General features: G+C 38.2%; 1 protein-coding gene across 3 annotated transcripts in view; it reads right to left on the bottom strand.

The window, feature by feature from the left end:
* The window catches only part of LOC144197830 (chemokine-like protein TAFA-1), a 27,661-nt gene extending 4,466 nt beyond the window's left edge, over positions 1-23,195 (bottom strand). Inside the window, exons 1-2 of one of the 3 annotated variants that reach the window (XM_077718499.1) lie at positions 23,179-23,195; positions 18,381-18,534 (exon numbers count right to left, since the gene is read on the bottom strand). In XM_077718499.1, coding sequence (XP_077574625.1) covers positions 18,381-18,534; positions 23,179-23,181 — 157 coding nt within the window. In that variant the 5' untranslated portion in view covers positions 23,182-23,195. Of the gene's footprint in view, positions 1-18,380; positions 18,535-21,379; positions 21,769-23,178 lie in introns of those variants that run through there. The other 2 variants (XM_077718516.1, XM_077718508.1) reach the window with 2 other exon arrangements.
* Positions 23,196-24,238: the final 1,043 nt, after the last annotated feature.

Here is a 24,238-nt window from a genome sequence, read left to right as displayed (position 1 = left end):
ATCAAGCAATTCCTGAAGGTGTCCATCAGATCTGCACAACCATCAAGATGACTTTTGAAGCATTCCATTCTTTGTAAAACGCTTGCTTTTCAGGAAAGTTTCTGGTATAGATGCTTTGAAATCATGCCACAGTGTCTAAATCAGTTCAGGAGTCAATATACAAACTCTTTCAGAGTTGGAAATGACAAAAACTAAAATTATGAGGCCTTGTCTATATGTTACAGCTTAAGAGTTCTGCATTTCACACTTTATTTAAAAAAAAACAGCTGAAAATCCCTTGCATTAGCCAATGCATTGTACATTTATTCAAATGTTGGACATGAAGTTGAATACAATGTCGCTTTGTTAAGCAGACAAGAATGACAAATCACCAGCATCTGTGCCTCTGTCGGAGTTCCTTCCTCGGGGATGGTATGGCAATGTGGCCAAATATAACTGTCCTTTATGTTGTCCTTCCTCTGTTCTTTTATATTTTGGAAAAGGAAAAAAAAGTTGTCTGCCTCTCTGTTAACAAAACGTACGTTTGCGTTAAAAAAGACTGGGCTTTTGGGAGATCACAATTCAATCAGTCAGCCGATTAATCATTCTGCTCCTAATTTAGACAGCAAATAATTATGTGTGGTGTGAGCTCCTATGGGATTTTCAACAGGGCCCCACTTGACCTGCTCGATGGAAGTAGATCACTTAGCTCTCATGCACTTGACCCACTCATATTCCACACTCATCGTTGCATTAGGGTGAACTCTAGAGGGCTAATTGAAGATATTCGTCCTCGTGAGCAGACGTCGAATTTCTTTGATGTGAATGACGAGAGAACAACTGTCACAGTATGATATGGCACATACATATAACACATGATTATAGAGAGGAAAACATGTATTTTTTTATGCATGCGAGGGTGTTATACTTACAAATAAATGGTCAATTCCAGAAATGTATATTTATATATATATTTCTTATTCATTCATTTTTAAATGCAGTCCTGTTCAGCTGCTTTGACATTGAGAATGGGAATTAGACAGTCTTTATAGGCTAAAGTTATTCAATATGCCATATTTAGTAGCCCAAAGGCTATTTTCATTTTGGTTGGTAACGTTGTTTTGCTTGTTAAGAGAAAGCAGTGGACAGAAATTGGATTTGGGTCACAGAGAAGAATGAAAGAATAAAAAAAAAGAAAACCATACATCATTAAATACTCATGCTGCCTATTGTCTGGAGCCGTAGTACCATGATCTTACTGTATTTATCAAGGGACACAAAGTGAGGGAGGAGGGCATTCACCTAATAACCAAAGCCTATGAGGAAGGAAGCTAAGTAATAAAGGAACAAAATAAGACACGGTGAGGGTGCAAGCCATTCCAGTAATGTCAGGCAGGCAAATCGTCATTTCGATAAATCATTAATGCGTCAACAACCCACTTTTTGCTCTCCGATTTTCGCTAATCCTAAAACCTGGTTTTGTATATCCACTCTGGTGTATGTTAGTCATGCAAAAACCGCCGCCCCACCCCCAACAAGCGGGTAGTGAGCGTGGCATGTCCCTAGACCAGGGGTGGGCAAACTATTCCAGAAAAGGCTCCAGTGGATGCAGGTTTTTGTTCCAACCTATAAGAGGAAAAAACAGCAGCCTTCGAAGACTGGTTCGCCAACCCCTGGCCTAGACTCAAAAACGGAGTGAATGTGATGCCATAAGCTCTCCAGGGGCCAGGGTGGTCTACGAGTTGCCACCAACCAGGATTCAGGTAGAGGACAAAGAAATGCGCAGTGCCCACCGACTTTGGCCTATCCAGAACTACCACTGCACCACTGCAACACCAGTTATTGCTGTGGCTTTCAGGTGGTCAACAAACAGCTACTACTTAAGCCATTAAAATAAAAAAAATACAGAAAAAAAGAAGACTCTAATTTGGATACCCTTGAACGCTTGACACCTAAATTTACATTTAGCAAGTAACACAAAGAAATTGGCAGAAACATTGGAAAACTGCAACCCCTGGGGGCATATGCTGCAAGTCTCCCACAGATATAAGTGGCTAAGAACCAAAAATATTTTCTATCCATCCGCTGTACCGGTAATTGTCACTAGGGTTTTTTTTTTTTTCATTTTAGCTAGATACTTCCCCCTATTGTTCTGTTGAATAAGAAATGAATAATTATTCAGCCAAGGAAAAAACAATTACCTGTTTATTTTCTGTACTGTAGAGAAGAATGGGCATGTAATGTCACTGGGTTTAATTCTTGGAGTCGGTCCGGAAGAATGTTTGTGGCTGTCTAATGCATTCAAGAAAAGGGCATGCATGTGAAACATTAAACGTGATGCACCAGCGGAAGCAGTGGGGCATCATTTGAAAACAACAGCCCACAGGGGTTTGTTCTTCTTAATGCACTGCCGTAATTGCAGAAGACAGCCCCATATTTCTGCTTTGATCTATTAAAAAACACGCCGCTTCAACGGAATTAACTTGCATTGCTTGTCGGTAGCAAACAGAGCAAAGATAACGCTATATTTAGAAATCTTCACCTCACAAAAATACATTGAATTCACTGTAATGCTCATCAGGACCAAAGCTCCAGCAGGTGCAGGCTATGTCATTTAATTTAAATGTTGCCTACTTTCTGTTTGTGTTGTGAATGCCTCACAGAAAGCATGGCTGCCAACATTCTAATTGTCTTCGCACTTTGTGTACTATACATGTGTGGTCTCGCGGGGAACATTTTGATTGACGGTGTCTCGCAGGAATTTTTATGCTTCAGGTCAGAGTCGGTGCACGAGGTCTCAACTGGAGCTGCTGTGCAACCATCTTCATTATGCTGCTGAGGTGAGAAACTGCCAGGTAACGAGGTCTTCCTATCATTTTTAGCCCTCAAAAAGTCTTGTGCTGCAGATGTTGGATTGTTTTTTTTCTGGACTGTTTTTCCGTTTGTTTATTTTTCTTAAATTCTGCACAATATAGTGCGCTAAGAAAAAATCAACAAAAACACAACACACAATGGTGAATGTATTACATGGTAGCTGCTGATTCCAGAATTTCACCATTACTAAATATACAAATGCAAATTACACGCAAAAAAAACTGTATAGTGCTGCAGTTACTGCAAATTTTAGATAGAAAATGTAACATTTGTCAATATTGTGAACCATATGCAAACAGTCTTTATGGCGATGTCACTTAAAAAGCAGTCGTCTTGGCAGTGGAGCCTGCTGATGACCAAACTACTCCAGATCAGTTTGGAAAAAGTATGTAGATAGAGGGTTAAGATAACCTTACTCCCGGAGAATATAAAATGATGTAACGGCAGACCAGATTGGTTGGTTGGTCAACAATGTTGACAATGTGGATTCAAGCCCTGGTGGGCGAGAGTGTAGTATGTATGGAAAGGGTGGCATGTTCTCAATTTTTTGTCGTTTGGTGTAAAACGCAAATCGATTAATTGTAGTGTCTTTAACCCTTTGGCTGCCATAGCCCTGTAGTCCCTTTGAACAGTTCAGTTCTTCAATTATTGAAGGCCTATTTTCACACACTCATACTAAACTAAAAAGTATTTGAGAGATATTGAAGCAATTGAATAATTATTCTCTCAAACCAGCAATAAAATTCTTGATTGCTGATAGACAAGCATTTAGACTAATGAAAACTGAAATGCCCTTTCATATTTCAGATGTCAATATGTGTAGTTTCAAAACTAACCCAAATGGAAACTTGTGTTCAAAAGATGGTTTATTTTTACTCAGCTCCGTCTTTCCGAGGAGTAATTTTCAATTGTAAATGGAAGAAATGGAAGGCAAATATATATAAAATCATGACAAGGCTTTGTAGCAAGATGCGTTTCACATCTGCTGTTATGAGGGTCAAGAATCAACTTTGATGCAGAAGCGCTGATGTAATCCGTTTTAACATTCTCACTGCAGATGTATCTGCTTTAATTCCGGGCACTGAACAGATTTTTCCTACATCAGAAAAGTATAATTGCACACTTTCACATCAAAGAATTCATTAGCTCCTGTGATAGTGACATGGGTTCTTAGACCATGCTTTTCTGTAGTGTGTAAATTGCTCCGGGTCTCGTCAAATTATAGATCATCTAACTAAAAGAATTATAGGAGAAAAAAGATTTTAAATAGTTCCAGGCACATTGTGATGTCTTGATCCGTGCCCCGACAGATTTGCCGTCACTTTTTGCGCGATAGTTCATCGCGAAGAGACAGTTTTGTTACAGATGCACATCAAGATGTAACAGCGTGTTGACAGGTTGCGTAAAATGTGTTTTAACAAGCCCTCTGGCAAGGGATGCGCTTTGTTTAAGTTCACTTCATAAAAATCCATCCGCCTTTTTGGTGAAAAGCTTACAGCACACATTTGACCAAAAGTAGATTCTATCCCCGTTACGCCACTGATGATGAATGAATGAAGAAATGATGTATTACAGAAAACAGAAGAGTGAGCAAAAATAACTTTTAACTCTTAATAACTTCTTATTATATAAACATAATCCCACCTCAGGCTGGTTTGTTTTTTAATTTTTCATTACATTTATTTATTATGGACACTGAATTCATGAGAAATCATTTTTGTACATTGAAAAAAAATATATATATATTTTAAAAAGGCAACATTTTTGGGGAATATTTGCTTTCCTTAATGTTTTTCATCACTGTGGTTACTTTGTTCACTTTCTTCCATGTAGTCTTTCCGTTTTATTTCCACATAAGTGCCTAGAAATTTTGACAAACTTATTACTTACCTACCATAAATATAGATTCATTCCTTATCTAGGTAATTTCTCCATTTGCAGTTCTTTAATTTATTTTATTTTAACATTATAGCACAGTTTACCTTGCTATTTATTGCCATGCCCATTCATTATATTTTTGTCTACAACTTGTATCAATAAACTACACTCTGCTAGCCACTTGTGTCATCTCCATGTGTGCCTCATCGTCTCATTACTTTGTTTGTATTTAGTTCCCTGGTTGCCCAGGATTTTATACTAGATATCTTCCAATTATTCCAATGCTTGGAACGTGCTCTTTTAAATTCTATTGGCTCCAAACTTACACTTTCATATTGAATATGTGAAGCACTTTCTTCTGGGACCTGCGAATGTTTCTTGAAACGTGACAAAAACACAGCACTGTGTGCTGAATTTTGGTCATTCTATCATTATAGAAAGGCCTCTATTAAATTAGTTGAGTTGTTGTTAAATCTCTGGAGGTGGTCAACCCTGTCATTTGAATAAGCCCTTCAACACAATGCCTGACCACATTATATAGGGATGTAAACGTACAGTATGCACTATTGGCTAAAATTTCATATTCCAAGAGTTGATTTAATGAGTGAGTGGGCAGCCCTGACTGTTCATTCCACATACTATAACTAAAAAAGCCTGAGGGACTCAGTGCGGTAACATGACGTTCGGCACGAAAGCTTTCGTTGCCTGATTGGCAGTGCTCTCAGACACACTATAAAGCCTATATTTAACACAGACAGTGTAACACTTTTCTTCTCTAAGTCTTTTTTTTTACATTTGAACAGTGGTCCCTTCAAATAATAGTTTAATTTTCTTTGTTCATATTCTGAACTTCTATTAAAACGAATAAAAAATGATTTTTTTTGTTCATTTACGGGCTTTGGTCACCTAAAAAATTTTTTTTGAATGTTCTTTCTTTTCTCCATTCTATAAAAATAACTTTAAAACATTTTGTTCTACCTACATCCATCCAGGTATGGAACTTGTTGAACTTCAACTAGGAATGGCAATATATAACTTAATGTTGAACTGCTTCTTGCCGTGTAAAATCAGTCAAGTTGTATTGTGGAGCAAAAAATTGGATGGACAAAGAATCCTATCTTCAAAAACCCATAAATCTTCTACTCCAATCTGTCGTTGGTCGTGAATGTCTTCCTTCCAATGTGCTTGACATCTGAATGAATATCAATAAGTGCCCTTCTTCTATAGCAGCAAAAAGCAAAGTAGTTGACAGCATGACCCCGTGGTTAATTATTTTCAGTTTGAAAGTCATTTAAGAAGAGACAGCAGGTTCCGATCTCCGAACCACAGAGGTCCGTGTTGTTGGGCAACATGCCTGTCACCTTTTAATGAGAAATGCATCCAAGGTGACCCATAATAAGAAGCGCTTTCTCCACCAGCCAGCAGGCGACTGGGGTTTTTTTCTCTGTCGGCATAAGGTCAAATTAATGCAGATGGAGGACTAAAATATGTGACTGCACGTTGTCAAATTATTTTCTCTCGTTCTTGGGTGAAAGAATAAAAATCCCTGCAGTGCTTTTGTTATTCAAGAGTGACACATTGCTCGATAAACTCTGAGACAAATTTGTTTTGAGACCAGAAAGAAAAAACAACGGACGATGGACATGTTGGAGTAAATAATTTTCGAAGCCAGTCAGAGTATATGTGACAATTGAAGTTGAAGTGAATGCTTGAAAAGAATTTCAAATTAGGAACACATCAAAATGAGACAGTGGATCGCGATAGAAACTTCAGAACAAGTTACCAGCAAAGAGAATCTTGCAATTGCTGGCAAAAGCACAGCGCCAGGCAAAAATTCAAAATAGTCCTTGACAACGCGTCAGCCATGAGAACAAGTGTGAACTGAGAGATTTTAAAATGATACCAAGCGTGAGTGTATCTGACATTTACAATCAGGTGGAAAAAAATGTTTTTATTTTTTCTGTTACAAGACTAGGACTAATTAAACACTCACAAAGCTCTGACTCTCATGAGAGTGAGACCCATTTGTGCCTGTAATGTATTGCTTCCAGCAACACATGGCATTTTTTCATGGCCATTAAACTCATAAAAACAAAGACACACACACACACGCTTAACATTATTCTCATCCGCCAGCTACCTCTCAGGAAAAGCTAAATTTAAAGGCACGTTCGTGTCCTCTGTAACTTTAATGTTGCTCCCCCTCTAAATGTCAAGTTGCACACAACCTTCTTTCAAAATCCATTTCCTCATATGGCAAACGTTCTAAACTCTTATTCCATATTCTAGATGGCAAGAACTGATAAAAGTCTTACATTCAGAGAGAGAGAGTGAAAAAAGAAATCTGCAATAGAGTGAAGAGCTGCCGGCTGACCTCGGGTGGATGCTGTGCCTCACTGTTGGATGCCAGCATGAATGCGGCATGTAAATCTTCTAATAAAACATAACCCAATGGCTAAATGATCTCTGGTCCTGAATGACAGGAATCTTACGGCAGGTCGTCAAAGACCTGCCAAAATGATGCCTTGCCCTGTTTTTTTCCCGCAAATATAAAAAAAATAATCATTCTAAAATTAATTAAAGCCACCCAATGGTACAGTGGTTCTTTCGTTTGACTTTGATTTGGACAGAGTAGGATTGATAACCGTATTTTCACAACTATAATTCACACTTAAAAGTCTTAAATTTTCTCCAAAATAGTAAGGGCGCCTTATAATCCAGTGTGCTTTATATATGGAGAAAAAAATAAAATGTCCCATTCATTGAGGGTGCGCCTTATAATGTGGTGCGTCTTATATATGGAAAATACAGTATTTAGCTTCTACAGTCAAGTTTGAAATAGAATAAGGCTGGAAAACAACAAAATCTGTACTGACACTGATAAATGCAAAAAATATATTGAATAAACAATAGTACTTCAACCAATAGTGGCCTCTACGCAGAATAAAAACAAAAAATCCTAAAAAAAAAAAACGTACTGTATTTCCACGACTATAAGGCCCACTTAAATCTTAGATTTTTCTCCAAAATAGACAGGGCACCTTATAATCCAGGGCGCCTTATAATCCAGTGCGCCGTATATAAGGAAAAGATTAAAATGTGTCATTCATTGAGTGTCCGCTTTATAATCCAGTGCGCCTTATATATGGGAAAAATGTCATTCATCGAGGGTGCGCCTTATAATGCAGTGCGCCTTATAGTCGTGAAAATATGGTACTACTCTGTGGTTGTGTGATTGTAAATGCGATTGGTTGTCTCTTTCTACGTGTGTCCTACAACTGACTGGCGACCAGTCTAGGGTGTAGTCCACCCTTTGCCTGAAGTTAATAATAGGCCTCAGCACCCTTCAACCTTAACAAGGATAAGAGGAGTTTAAAATAAATGATTAGAGAAAATTATATAAAAAATTATTTCATTTTCCTTACCGCTTATCCTCTGTTGGGTTGCCGGGGTTGCTGGTGCCTATCCCAGCCAACTATGGGCAGCAGGTGGTGGAAACCCTGAATTTGTTGCCAGCCAATCGCAAGGCACAAAGAGATGGGCAACCATTCACACTTTTAGAATAACTGAGATTCTGGATTAAGTAAGTGCTAACCACCCTTCCACCAGGTTTTAAAATAATGAAAGGTTCTTTTTTTTTTATTTGTTTCTGTCCAAATGCTCAAAAAAACATTGTACACCCCCACACCCTTTCACAGTCTAAATAAATTTCATAAGTAGAGAATCATGTACTGTGTACATACATTTGAACAGTGCTGGGTGTTATGACTTTAAATAGCTACTGCCAATGCATTATTTGCATAGAGAATAAAAAGAGCCCCCACAGTACAGATTCATTGTAATTACTCTCAGCAGTTGTGCATGAAGTACCTGTGTGGGCTTATGTGAAAACACCATTTGTCTTTAATTCAGAAGCCCTGCCTTTGGAACAAAAGCTACTTTTAAATTAATGATAGCGTTGTCTTCCCGCTGTTTCTAAATATTGTATCACACACTTCCGACCTTTGCGTCTCGTAGCTGACATTTTTTATGGCAAATGATCAAGGAGACATGCCTGATGCAAAATGAAATTTAGGTTATTTGAATGTCTAAAATGCAGTTCATGAATGGTTTTCTTAATTTGGAGTGATTTTGTCACATTCTTGGCCAATTTAAAGGGAGTTGTAAAGATGATGATGATGAAAAATAAGTCATTACGGCTTTGCTTTTATCTTGTCTGAGAGAGCAGTGTAAAACACATTTCATCATTGATAAAAGCTTGTGCAAATGCTCGATTAGTTTCAAGATCCTCTTATTTACAACAGCACTATTGCACATAACATTGAAATAGTTGATTATTATTTAAAAAGAATAACGATTAGATCTCTCTTTGTTGTTTTGGTCCTCTAAATACTTCAGGGTTTGTCAGTTCTTAAGGTCGCCAAAATTGTCCTTCCCGCAATTAGAAATATTGAAGGCTGCATGGGCAAACATGAACCTTTTAAGGTTTTCTTGGGGAAAAAAATGAGAAAGAAACTATATTTTTCCTTGATAAAGCAGAGACTGTTTATGACTCAGTTTGAGTTTTAGCATGAACTGTCTCCTTTTGTGTACTTTACTGATTAAATCCTAATGAATTCTTGATTAAATTATTAATATTCAGAATTTTAAAGGTATGCAATGTAACTAAAACACATTTCCTGTGGTAAGCAAACGTCCATCCCAGACAGATAATTTAGTATGCTGGTTTAGCAAACTGAAAATGCAGTAATATGGATAGAAAAGGATTGAAATGATTTTCTTTGCCAGGTAGCAACCAAATTTAAGAACCATTGGACTCACCATGGCAACAAGAGTGCACTAAATTACACAAAATGTAATGACATAATTACGAACTATAATTTGTGATTGTAGGCAAGTGACGCAAAAGAGAATGATTTTCCTTTTTTTTCCTTTTAATTTTTTTTTTAAAGAAAAGTTACAGGAAAAAAAAGTCTATTCAGTGTGGGTGATGTCCATCAAAAAAGGTAACGGAGTTGAAGGATGACTTTTAATTCAGTCTCAAAAGTATGAAGGAATTAATAAAATAGCCAAGGCAGCAAAAGCAGATCTCATTATAATAAAAGCCATTTATAAACAGCTTAATGTCTTCTGCTAATGTCAATTGTTATCAAGCTGTTATATATCAAATGCAAAATCAGCTTCAAAAAACACATGAAGGCATTGGTGACCTGGTGAATGGCTGTTATAGATTGGAACATTTATTCATTCATCTTCCATACCGTGCTTCCTCGTAAGGGTCGCAGGGGGTGCTGGAGCATATGCCAGCTGACTTCAGGCTAAAGGTAAACCATACCCCAGACTGGTCGCCAGTTAGCTATAGGGCACACAGTGACAAACGACCATTCACACTCACAATCATACCGCCACCAGTGGCAATCAAGGCTGCACCTGCCCAAACCGAAGTCAGGCGGTTTTAGTTTGCAGCAAAATGATAAATAAATAAAAATTGTAGGCCGAGGGGAAAAGTTTGGAATGTAAATTCAATCAGACAAGATCGGAACTAAAACAGGGAAACGAAATAAATCGAGAAAGTAAAAAAAAAAAAAAAGGTAAAAGTACCACAAAACAATACATAGACCTTGAGATATCCCCTGTAGCTGATTTCAACCTCAAAGATTACACCCAACTGTAGTGATGAGTGGACTAGAATATGGATACCACTGATTTGATTTGAACATGGTTATTAAACTACTGACATTTTGTTTTGATGATACACCGCATAAGTGCACTGGCATGCAACACTCCTAGGTCAGGCTGACTGTCCAAATATGGCAGACGTGTAAGAAGAGGTGTGTTTGAGCTCCCAACAGCCAATTTATGATGTGTAAAGTTGTGACAACACACAACGCGATATAAAGAGCTCGGTGCTCAAATATAGCGCCAAGTGTAATTTTGCATTTCAAAGTCGAGCTGTGGTAGTGGGTTCTGCAATAAAAATAGTTCCTCTCCTTCCCACATTCTTAATATTAGTAGGACAACAAAGCGAATGATTTTAAGATCCGATGACTTAATTGACTTTTTACATCATGACAATGATTAAGTCATAGTTTGAGGAGCGTTGGATTTTCCTGAAATGTGTGACACACACGCTCAAAGTATGCAAGATGAGAACCTTGACGGTAAATAACAAAAAAAAAGAAGTAGATTCATTGACTCTTTGATGCTAGTCAGCAGCTCCCATTGAGTAACCACAAAATGCAACAATTTGTGTCTAATGTACAGGATTGTTCTATGGAACTTCCTGCCCATGTCTAACAAAAGTCAGACAAATTAAAGTTTAATACTAATTACTTTTTACAGTGGCCATTACAGACAAATTAATATAAAAAATTCATACTCTGCTGTTACCTCTCTTTAAAAGCCATTGATTTATTCTCAGTTCTTAATGCTCTGCAGGCTTTCTCAAACAACGCTGCTTATTTAACTTACACACTAACCAAATATAATGGTATTACTAATAGTTTGCCTTACGTACTACGCACATGCTAAAAGAGCCCCGGAGTAAGAAGGCAGGTAGTCAACGAAGCACTAGGATGCATTTAGAAAACCGCTGGCAGCCGAGAAACAAAAACAAACCAGGGAGATGTTTTTTACCTGTCATGGACAAAGTGCTCGGAAAGTTCCTCTATTATTCTGTGTGCCAAACATATAAAATATTTAATCACTTGTGTTCAAATAGCTCTTTCTTTACTTATCCGGTGCCATTCACAGTGATGGACAACCAATCTATTTTAACTGGGATGTCTGGCAGGGATCATTCACCACCATCAGGACCAACATTATATCATTGACTGCCATTGACAGTGATAGACGTTCAATCCACTTTCTGATGATCTGTTGCTTTCAGTGGCAGTGATACGTGGTAAGTAACTGCTTGCCCTCTCAGTTCACTTCGATTGGACAGCGATTGCCGTCGATAGCACTGAAACGTGAGCGTCCATTGTCAGGCAACTCAGTTCATATGCTAACGAGAGGACGGAAAATAAAAAAAATGGATGCAGATGTGAAAATGAGGATGTGCCAAAAGGGACTGATGATGAGGCGTCTTACTGAAAAACAATTGAGGACATGGCTGGCTCAGAGGTCACGAGGATGACGCATAACAGGACGCCTCATGCTAAATGCTGCACTTACTGCTCTATGTCATCAGCATGTTTGCTGTAGTGTCAAGTTGTAAAATTATTTAGAATAATTCGGTGAATCAGGACCTGGTACTACAATGACATGATAAGAAATTGTTACATTAACTAACTGCTCTGTTTTAGTGATTGGATTGATAATCACTGATTAAATCCAAGTGCGCGTGAAGTTCATACAACTGAAAGACCTCACCCTTAAAACAAAAAGAACACAAATTATGTCTCAAGTAGTGAATCTTTTTTTCATGGTCTTGCATTCTGTGTAGGGCAGGCAGCATTTGACAAAGAAAACCGGCTAATTAATTAAGCTGTGGGCAAGTGAAATTTGTTTTTGCTAAGAAACGTGGGCCCCCTACACATTGGCTGAAAGACTTCAATTAAACATGCCGCTTAAACAAATATCCACAAGCTTAGAGGAGCACTCTCTTATGAATTATGCATTCACCGTTAGACAAAATAAATGGCAAATACTGAAATGTGCAAAAGCTATTTGTAACCATGACCATATAATCATCCTGATAGTCCTCAGATTTATTCACCCTACTTTGAGAAAATTATTTCAGGATGCCTAACAAAAAGATATCTGTGAAGTGATCAAAAAGCAAGAAAAAAAGTTATATGGAATATGATCCAATGCCCGCGGAAGCAGCCTCGCCTCAAAGCCATTTAAAAAGAGAAACGCCATTTTGGGGTAAAAAAAAAACATACAAAAAACAATAATCCAACTTCCCTGTGCACCACCAAAGCGTCATTGGTCTGACATCAGAGCAGCATGTGTGACGCTGGCTAAACAAAGTGGGCTCTACAGATGTGGAGAGGCCTTCTGGCTGAAGAAGAACGCCACTTCCCATTGGCACCATGCAAGCGGCATTGACAAAAGCGAACGTACAGATGAGATGAGTGCTGGGGAGAGTTAGTAGAGGGTGATGCATGTCAAACTAATGTGCCTCCAGGATGCATTATATAAGGCTATTAAATTGTCAGTGTCTAAAACAGCGTAGAGAGGATATAACCTTTGTTTGTGACAGCCAAATATCCATTTTTCATGTCCTTGTGAGCAGCCAGCAGCTTCCTTTCTTTGGGCTCAGTCAGGAAAGAAAATGAAAATATACGTGCCATTTAACCTTATGAGAGGATGACGGGAGCGGTTTGAATAATTTTGGAAATTTAAAAATCATAATAACCTATCACTAATGATAATATTTGGATTAATTGGAGGAGTTTTTGGTGTTGCTTCACACAGGTCAATGTGTGAAAATGGACAAAAAATGAGTCTACTTATGGCTATTTTCATTTTTCATTTCACTAGTTTAGTTTTAATTCAGAACCTATTGATCAAATACAATAATGATAAATGATTGAATGTCATCATTTATCATTATACTCTTTTTAACATAGATGTCAATACTGTGCTGTTATTGGCTGCTCACAGTCCTGAAAATTGTACAGGTCGCAACAAATAAATAGTCAAATTAATCAACACCTGTACAAACAAATAAACCATGTTTTTAGAACTTGTTGGACATACAATGATCCAAATCTTTGGAATTTTATACTCTTGACAAGCTTCATTTCTCTTTACAGTTACATCTTAATGGGAGACTTCCTTAAATTTTTCCCCAAAGGAGCACAATGACGATAAAAGCAAGGTAATAGATTTGCTCGATTTCCCTTGTGATCAAAAGTGTTGGCCAGTTTCCAACAGTCCATGCTGTTCAACCCAAAAGGTGAGCATATATTACATTATGTCCTTTTTCTGAATTGACAGTGCCAGTGACTGAGTCAAAGGTAATTAAAACTTAAACAATATGACGACCCGCCGCCGAGTGAACAGAGGGCAATGTACTGCAGTGTAAGAGGTATCAAGCTGAGTAAAAGATTGATGACTTTTATCTGAATAAATGATATAGGTACTTACACGTGAGTTATTTCTGCTTGTACTCCACCGTGTTCTTTCGCTTCTGCATATTTCAACTCGTTAGATTCCAAAAGTACGCTCACAGAGAGAGAATATTGACGCAGTGATGACAATAGGCAACCTTTCAGGTGAGCATAGCGTGATGGCACGAAGCTGACATATGGTGGGTGGAGGTCACGGTAGTGCGAGGCCACCTCAGGCAACTACGGTTATTCTTTGTCCCTCCACATAATGCAACTGCTCACAATCAGCATCTTGTGTGAGAAATTTCTTTTCAACTACAGGTGAGAATGTTACATTGTGCGTTGAAGCTATAGTTCGACCATTCTAATCTAGTCATACAAATCGGTGTGGCTGGGCCAATCACATCATCCCCAACCCATTTTATACAGTACATTTTTTTTTACAAATATAAAGGGATGTCTAAACTATTTTCTCTGATGGCTGTTTTCAAAAAAATTTAAAGGATGCAAGAGAAAAGTTGATATCCTTCTACTTTTATTTATTAAATACACAATCAGAATCAGGAAAAAAATATGTTTTTAAAAAGCAGGTTTTAAAATGTAGTACTATGCGTATATCCAAATCGTTCAATCGTTGCGAGAACCCAGTGAAATTGGATTGGACATCCATAGTCGTCAGTCGCACCTAAACATGATGACTTAACACTAGTTTTCTAATATGAGTAGTATTATACTTGGTATACTAGAGTATAGTTAGTTTAGTTATATTTTCTAGCAAATCAAGGCATTTTATGTGTGATCTGGATAGAGTACAAAGTGATACTGTTAGAGCTGGCAATAAATAGCCAAAAAGTAACAGTATGAGAAAAACAATACCTGTTGTGCCAAATTTTAGAAAACTGCAGACACAGGAGAGCAACAATGGGGGCAAGGTGACATACTATACTGGACTGCTGCCAAAATACACATTGGACATACAAAATACCACTTGCGTACAAAATACACAAGTGGATCAACTTTTTCCACTTCAACTTCTCCTTTTCATTATCCTCCCATGTCACTTTCATGTGTCCTTCATCACTACATCCATGTATTGTCTTGGGGATTGACCTCTAGCCCTGTTACATGGCAATTCCATCATCAACATCCTTTTACCGATTTAGTCCCTATCGCTCCTCTGGATGGGTCCAAACCATTCAATTCTGGTCTCTGACCTAGACACTAAAATGTCTAACCCTCACTGACCCTCTCATTGTCTCATATTTAATTCTATCCAACCTGGTCACTCCTAAGGACAACCTCACCAATCTTCTTCTTCGCTACTTCGCTCCCTTTTGTATGTATTGTCATGGATTCTATTGATAAAAAGGGCTTTTGTCAACACTGAAACTGTATGCATGGTGGCTTCAATGTTTTTGTGTGTGCAGTGCATTTCTTCCTATCCTTTTTGTATAGAAATTTTCATGGGTACGCATCTTTTTGGGTCACCCTGTACTTGAATACAAGCGCAAAACCCCATTTGTTTTTACAAGCATTTCACTTTTAAATAAGCAAATAAAAAGGGCAAAATATGCCTCCATGCATGTCCCAAAGACAAAAAGTTCATAAAAAATCAAATGGGTCCAGCTTCCCAAAGACCTAGGTTAAGTATTGTGTTTAAAACTGGTGTTGGGTCTGGTTAAAAGACGCCAGCTGAATTAAATGATCAGTCCTTGACTCATTGATGGCTTGTTGCGGTTCTAAAATGAAGCATTCAGACAGAAATGCGAGCAAAAACACACCATTAATTCATGAATTTGATCCCAAACCCCAGCTAAAGTTAATGTAAAATCTAATGTGACATTTGCTGCTGTTATCAAATGCGCAAGTAAGGTATACTTCCAAATCTCTAATCACATGGGAGTCCAGCATCATTTGACAACATGTGCTTTAAAGGAAATATTCTGTTAAAATGATTAATTGAATCTGTCATTCTATTAAGTTCAAGCAGAACATTTCTTTTAGCTTTGATAAATCGGTGATTTCAGATTTGAAATATCTCCTCTGGACACTATTGTGGGGTCAAGAATTCATGACCCAAAAAATAACATCCCTCCACAGTGCGTTAGAGATGCACGAAGAACACAATCTGTTCTCTTTTGTGCACTATTCGTGCTCTTTGCAGCAAATAAATGCACACCTTATGAATCATAGGGTTGAGTGCAGCAGTGCCTGTATACCAGTAAGGCGGAAAAAAACCCTCCAAGCAATCAGAGATTGTGAGGCAGCAAAAGTAGAGCTAGAGGGTATAGGAAGCACATCTTCTTTTTTGTAATCCCTGACTGTATACTGTAAATATTTTACTATATACAACACCCACATTGGGAGATCAGGTAGCTACCGACTTATTTGACAAAGTGAGCTTTTTTATTTTTTTATTCAGTCGTAAGATGCACATGGAGCACTTTAGACTACATCCACATAAGCACTTTGTGAGTGATGATGAGGAGCATTTTCTGTGGCTGACTTGGTGTCCAGAAGTAAACAAAAAGGCATTGTTTTAGAATTATTACTCGTTTGATGGATCCACTGGATTTCTTTGGTTTCACCCTTGAGCCAAGTGGCCTTAAATGTCCAAATAACATGTGTTTTGTCTAAAAAAAAATCCCCAATCTGTACTTCTGGTAGTGCGCTATGAAAAAAATGTTGGTGGAAAACAAGTGGTAACCCTAATGAGGATAAAGTGTTTCAGAAAATGAGATGAGATGAGAAAACAAGTGGAAGACCAAAGTGTTTCGGAATAACACAACAACAACTACAACTATACAACAACTTAAAACAAAAATTAGAGTTGTTATCTTTAAGACAACTCTCATAATTATTTAGCCCTGGGTCATAATGTTCTCCAAAAGCATTTTTCTCCAATACGGAGGTTTGGGGTTATGTGCAAAGAGACCCTTTTGTGACAGCAATTGAGTCCATTTTTGTGACATCTCCAGGATCTGAATTCCTACCAGAATGGACACAAGTCAGCCATCGTACTCCGTGGTCTCGATTTCCTGGAGTAATGCCACTCTTGTTGAACTTGTGGCATTTGGCTGGCTTTAATGATTGGCCCGGTGGTCTCCATCCACTGGCCTTCTCGCCACCAATTCGTGACCCGTCAACCCCAATCCTGCCGCCAATCCAACAGCTGCACAACACTGAGCGCAGAACAAATGTCTCAGTGTCTGGATCAATCTGGTCGGGCAGCCAATCCCGTGCTCATAAAACTGACATCTCATTTATCCAAGAGTGAGGACAGGCCACTTCACGCAAAATGGAATGACAGCGCATTTGCACGTTTAGTGGTGGAGAGCACTGACAAGTCCAAATTGTTCTTTTGACGCAATCGCTTCAATTTTCCCCTCTTTTTTCCCACATAAATTATATGATTTGAAATGCAAAGTACAAGGAGAGGAAGACGTATGGTCACCTTTGAAAAGTTTACAGCTTCCTCACCGTCAAATCTGCAGGTGAAAATATATTTACACACCTCCCCGCCCTATGAAAACAAAGTTCAACTACACTGGTTTGGTCATTTCCTATTCAATTTAATTTCACAAGGTGTGCTGTCGCCATTGCTGAACAAATTGAGTGGAGTCAATGTAGCGGAAATATCAGCTGCAGACTCAAGGAGGAAATTGCAAAATGGAGCGAATATCTGAGGGATCCTCACTAAGGAAGCGAATCCAATTAAGGTTCAATCTTAATGAAGAACAAGCAAGTGGAAAATGTGTCTTCACAAACAATTCTACCTCTTATACAATGTGAAAGAAAACAATCATTTCCAGGCATTGATTTAAGCATTAAATCATTCGCTTCCATTTGAAAAATTCCATTTGACTTGCAGTAAATCATCGCTTGTCTGCCATTAATGGCAATACACGTCCAATCCATTGTAACCGTCAAAAGGCATCGGATATTTACTGGTGTCATTAGCAGCTAATTACTAATTAAAACACTGCAAGTAAGTTTCAGTCTTAAGTCACTTTCTGTAACCAGAGTTATCAAACCTTCATTGTTTCCCAACTGCCACCAATTATATACTTTTATTTGATAACCGTTGAATGGTGAACAAAGTGTATGACAGCCTTGTATAAACAACAATAATTTAGCAGATTTCTTTAAGGTGTTTGTAGTGCACAGCGGTAAGCAGGAAGGGTCATAGCATTAACATTTTCAAGGGAAAAACAGCGCTACTGTGAAAATAAATTAAACATCAAAGCCTTTTTTTTCCAAACATAACTGTCGGATAAGAAATTATCTTGAGATATGAGATAAACATATGAAACCTTTCCAGCATCCTTGGCACATGCAAGATTCATGCTGGGGTGGAATGTATGTGGAAATGTATCAAAATGCCTATATTGATTGTTGTAACGTTAAAAAAAAGTGATTTACAATGGAGATAGCGAAATGAACTCTAAGGAAATCGAAGTCACTCTCTGCTACCTTGTGACAATCTAATTAAACTCGGAGAGCCAAGAACCAGTTACAAAAGGCTTTGTTCGATAATCAAGCGAAAAGGTATTTTGTCTTTCTGAAATCGCAAAGAGAAGGACTCACCGATCATGTGGATAGTGGTACGGCCGGGCCTCGTCCCATGTTGCTGCTGCTGCTGCTGTATGGTGTCGTAGAAAGTGGCCTGACACAGCTGAATGGCCGTCACACTGACCCAGAGGCACAGGCAGAGCAGCCAGGACATGACAGGACACATCTGCTGGGGATCACGTTCACAAACCGTGACGTCAGATGACATATGAAAATGCATTTCCAAGTTTGTGCCGCCCTCAAGGCCTAATCTGCCTCACTTTCTCAGTTTTTACATTTTTAAGCATGTGTCATTGTTTTGAACTCGATATCTTTGGTCCACAAGTCCTGAGTTAACATGTTAAAACTTGATGTTTCGGATTTCAATGTTGTTATTGTTTATTTTTCATCTGATTGATATATTTTGGTGGACTTGTGGTAAGTGCATCAGCCTCACAGTTATGTGATCGAGGGTTCAATTTACAGCACATTGCTGGCGAATAAGAAGAAAAAAGTTTGATACCATATTGTGATAAGTTAACTTATTAACGGTTGACATCATTTGTTTTCATCATCGTCATGATCATCATCTTCGGTAACGCGCATCCTCTTATGAGTTGTGAGAGTTGCTGGAGCCAATCCCAGCTGACTTAATGGGAATGGCAGACTACACCCTAGACCAGGGTTGGTCAAACCAGTCCTCGAGGACCGCCGGGGTTGCAGGTTTTTTGTTCCAACCAATCCAATACAGACAGTTTAACCAATGGGGATTCTGCTGAAATAAGAGGCACCTGGCTGCAATCCACTGATTGTACTTCTAACATACCAGATTGGTGAAAAGGTTTCCTCTTATGGGTTGGAACAAAAACCTGCATCCACTGTGGCCCTTTGCGGAAAACTTTGTCAGCCCTGCCTTAGACTGGTCGCCAGTCAGTCATAGAGAGACAGACGACCGTGTCCATGCCTTCCCGCACGAAAGTCAGACAAAGTGAACCTATACACCATCAGGTATCCCATTTGCATGCTAAAATGTGAAATTTACCACATTAAAATGTCAAATTTAACAGTTTACAGTTTATTCAACATTTTAATCTGTTGATCATTCATAATCTCATGTTACTCGCTGTCCAATCCTGAAAAACTCGGTATCCAGGGTATGAGAGGGACTGGAACCGTTTGGTGGTCTGGCATGCAAATATTTGTTTTCTATTGTTCTTGCTGCTCCACGCAAGTGAAGCGTGAATCTTGGCACAAAGATTATTTGAATGTACGCTCTGCCCTGCTGGGATGAAGAATGTTTCATTTGTTTAATGAAACATATATTTGCCTTACTTAAAGCAAAAGCAGCATCTTACTAACTCTAGGGAGTGACAGAGACGTGGTTTAAATTGTCATTCGTATCATTAAAATATTCAGCATTCAGCTCATTCCCTAATAATCTCCCGGTGGCTGGATTAGAGGTCCTCCTGTAAACACAATATTGTGTGGTATGTTTTCAAAACAATTCCACTGTTTGAAAAAAAAAGACACTTATGTGACGAGGAGCATAGTGACATTTCCAATTCAAGTTTATTTATGGGTCATTTCATGGTTATTTGTCACCAGCCAGGCAAATGAGATTCAATTGATTTGCCTGGACAAATACTAATAAATAGTAAACAGGCAGTGATGTTTGACATTTTAATGTGATAAATGACCTGGTCATTTTGAGCTTTTAACGTTAACATTCAAACATACTATTCTTTTGCCTAAAATGTGATACTTCTCATGTTTAAATGGAATTGCGTGCACATTTTAAAGCAACAAATTAACATTGACACTGAGCCTTGATAGATTTGACCTTTTAAAATGATATTTCACATTCCTTTATGATAAAGAATTGTATTAAAATTTAAAGGGGTTGATTCATAAATGGGATATGTTTCACATTTGAGTGCGCTATAACGATGTGAATTAGATTTCTGGTTCAGAATGTGTACGTCAAATAAATCTATGTTTCTTAATCTATTCTGCCCCCCTAAAATACTCCAAAGAACAACAAGACAAGCAAAACAAATGAGGCCAAGGATTTTCCATGCAAATGAGGCACGTTTTAACATGTAAATAATGATCTTGGTGGGATTTTCTTCCTTTTTCCCTTGCTTGTCAGCAGCACACTCCAGTACAACTCTGACCCCAGCACTAATGCTCATAATGATCCAAGATGATATGTTCATTTCATATCTCTTTTTATCATTCGGGGGGTCACGGTGGCAGTAGCAAAGCTACTTTTCCTATCATTTTTCTCCACAGTGTTGCTCTCATTATCACCAGGAGCATGAAATTGATTCTTCATGGCTTGTCTTCCTAGTTTGCCCTGTGTTCTAGCGTGGCACGACACGGCTGCAAATGTGGAGCGATCCCTGGGGAGTTTTTGTTCCCGTGCAGCTGAGATTTCCCCTGACAGACTGATTCCCATCTACTCCTGAGCAGTGTCCCTGCCTCCAAACCAAACTACAACTTAAAGAAAAGACACGATTAGGCTGCCGAGGCTTTTCTCTGTCTGTCACAATAATGTGACAGTGACACAGCAGAAATAGAAATGAAAAGCTGTTGCAGCACATTTTTTTTTAGATAAGAGAAATGATAGATTATAGAAAAAGCAACCATGTTTTTTCTTTCTCTTAAATGGTGAAGACAGAAGGACCTCATTGGAGTGACGTTGAAGCTATTTCATTTTCATCCTCTCTAACAACGTGGCATCATGAATTACATTCACAGACGCGTTCAAAGTTCTGCGCGCAGCCTACTCACTAAATTCAAAAGGCTCGCCGTATTTGCATGCAGTGGACATGATTTGATTTGAACTTGAAGCTAATTTGTGACCCATCCATTCCAACTTTTAGAGTAAAATGTTAAGAGTGGCCAATTTTGAAATGCTTTCTACCGTGCTTCCAAATTCTGGGAGCATCCATCACAACACTTTGCAAAACAACTAACATTTCTGTCCCTTTTCCTTGCATCTTAAGGCACCATGCCATAAAAGAGCATCTCACCTGAGCAACCGGTCCGAGATTCTATAAATGTCTCAGCAAAATGCCATAAATCCATCCATGATGCTGCTCATGTTGAGAACTCAACTCACTCTTCCTCCCTGCCGCTCCGCTCTTTTGCCCGCAACAGTGCAGTGAGTCACAGAAACGGGCAAGAGATCTTCACTTCTTTTAAGTCCACCTCTGAAACACCACAGCTGCTGGCTCCTTCAAGAGTGGCTCCCACGGAATTCATCTGCACATTTGCATGTGTCGGCACGTGCTGCCAGCTCCTTGTTCAAGTGTAGTGGAATCTCTTCTCTCGCCGTCTGCATTCTCCTCCCAGAGTGAGCGGCTCGGACAGACTCCCCCTCTCGACCCACCCCCGCCGCCAGCCGACACTAAGACACCAATGAGGCACCTCCGCGCACCTTCAAGACTATCTCTGAATGAGATACGGTAGCATGTTGTGGGACTGCAGCACCCGGGCAGATGCAAATGCGCGAGACAGGCAGCGTGCACCTACGTGATTAACAACCAATTACATACTGAAGAATCATCTGGGGGACATTTTCTACCTTTCTTAGCACGTACAGCTGCCCCACATTATTACAAACCAACTCTGTGGATAGCGAATGGCAACTCCCTCATGGAAAATTGAAATGAAATGTGGAAATATTATGGAATACTCTGTTTTTTTTGTGTGTGTGTGTGTACTGAACAGAAAAATGTTTCCTGAAAGCCATACATGGTAGGATCATTGGTAGTGTGTAGCAAATTGCAGGCACAGAAGGAAAAAAAAGTTTGTTGTTAGAATATGATAAACTAACTTATCAAAGTTTGACTTCTGCATGCCACCCATTAAAAGCTCTACGTAGTATGTTAAAACATGAAACATACGGCATTAAAAGTTGAAACTAATCACATAACTACCTAAAATTCATGAAGTTGTTTTGCAAATGTAGCAAATTATAAGTAAGAACAAAAAAATTGGAAATTACCACATGAAAAAAAACTATTACAATAAAGTGTGAAAATAATTGCCTCCTAATGTAAAAGAGATTTTAAAAAAAGAAAGACTTTAAGCCTGTTGGTTCTTGATAGCCTATCATTTTTAAAATGGAACTTTAGTGGTATATTTAATTATGACACCGTAAAAATGTTAAATTTGTCACCATATAATATTTTAAAATACAGAATACTATATATTATTGTATACACAATATTAAGTGTGGCCTCGAGATGTTGAGATTCACTCGCCTGACTTTGGTGGGGGAAGGCGTGGGCTCGATTCCCACTGGTGCTGGTATGATTGTGAATGTGGAAGTTGATTTCTCTCTCTGCTGTTTGTCCCACAGCTGATTGGCGACTAATCTAGGATGTAATCTGTCTTTCGCCCAAAGTCAACTGAGTTAGGCTCCGAAACCCTTTCAAGGATATGTGGTATGGAAGATGAATGAATGGATATTATGAAGTATATGTATATTTAGATATTATGTCCTGTTTGGCAGCAATATGCTTTGGTAGTTTTAAGACCTGTTTACAATTAGGTTTCAAATCCTAATTGACAAATGTTTGTATATTGATGTAGAAAACAGATAACATCCTATCCTACTTTTAACAAAAAAAATATGTATATTTACTACCATGTTTGAAAATATAATTGCGCTTTTGAATCATTTGAGTTGTAAAAGTCTTAGGTTGATACATTAACAGGGTATCATGATTTTTTCCTAAATTACTCTCATATGAAAAAATACTTTTTAACGACAGTAACAAATCACACATCACTGTGAGGCAGACATGCTAACCACTTTACTCACCATTCTTTTATCCCCGATGTAGGACACCAAAGCTATTATCAAAACGAAACAAGAAAAAAAAGTGAGTTTAGAGGAAATGTGTGCTTTGTGGATAAACAAGTCATTCCTCAGAACAAGATGATTTAGTTTTTCTTTATCTGTGTCTGGCATGCACAATATAGGTGAGAGTTTTGAACCTGTGACGACTTTTCATCATGATGCGTGCAGAGGTTGAGTACAAATTCCCGGCTGAGGAAATAGTGAAGTAAGCAGCAAGACACTGAAGGCAATACAGTGTTAACCCCAGAAGCTATGGATAAGACACCTGGGTAAAAGAGAGATTTGCCCCTTTGGGAGCAGGAAGCAAAATGTTAATGCATTTTTGAGTTCTTGTGCAGAAAGAGTTTCAAAAACAGGTTGTTCATGTAAACCGAAATAATAAATCTTGAACTTCATTTTTTTCGCTATTGGGAATTAATTCAACAATTCGACTCATTGGAAGTCTCTTGATAATTAATCCATGTTTAGAATGTTTGTGATTTATGACTTGTTGTACTGGAATTCAGTTTTGCATTTCGAAATTACTTATGTCAGATTATATTGATGATCTCTTGAAGCCGTTAAATTGATTACTCGACTGGTCAACTAATTCAATTGATAATACTAATCAGTACTTTTGTTTTGCAGAAAATCTGTATATACTTCTTTGGGTTACTTCGATGTTCTTTAACAGGGCTTTATTCAATTTGTGGATGTGTAGTAAGTTAATTTAATGACTCTTTAAGGAGGTTTAAAGCTTGAAGTCGATTAATTGCTAATCATTTATTGGAAACAACCAGAATGTAAGTGGCTGAATTTTAAGTTCTCTTCTGGGGATTCAGCCAATTAGCCAAATAGTTAACGTTGACTTCACTACTCCAAATTTTAACAAAGAGTCATTTTGACAATACATTATCAACATTTGAAGTTTAAAATTGACTTATAGGATGCAACCAGTTTGTACAAAATCAAGTTATTATGTTGAGCTTATTCTCCGTGTAGTCCAGAAATTTGTATTGTATGAATATTGGATAAAACCTTG

This window comes from Stigmatopora nigra, chromosome 1 (assembly GCF_051989575.1).
Source record: "Stigmatopora nigra isolate UIUO_SnigA chromosome 1, RoL_Snig_1.1, whole genome shotgun sequence".
Lineage (NCBI taxonomy): Eukaryota > Metazoa > Chordata > Actinopteri > Syngnathiformes > Syngnathidae > Stigmatopora > Stigmatopora nigra.
This window is presented reverse-complemented; position numbering and strand designations above follow the sequence as displayed.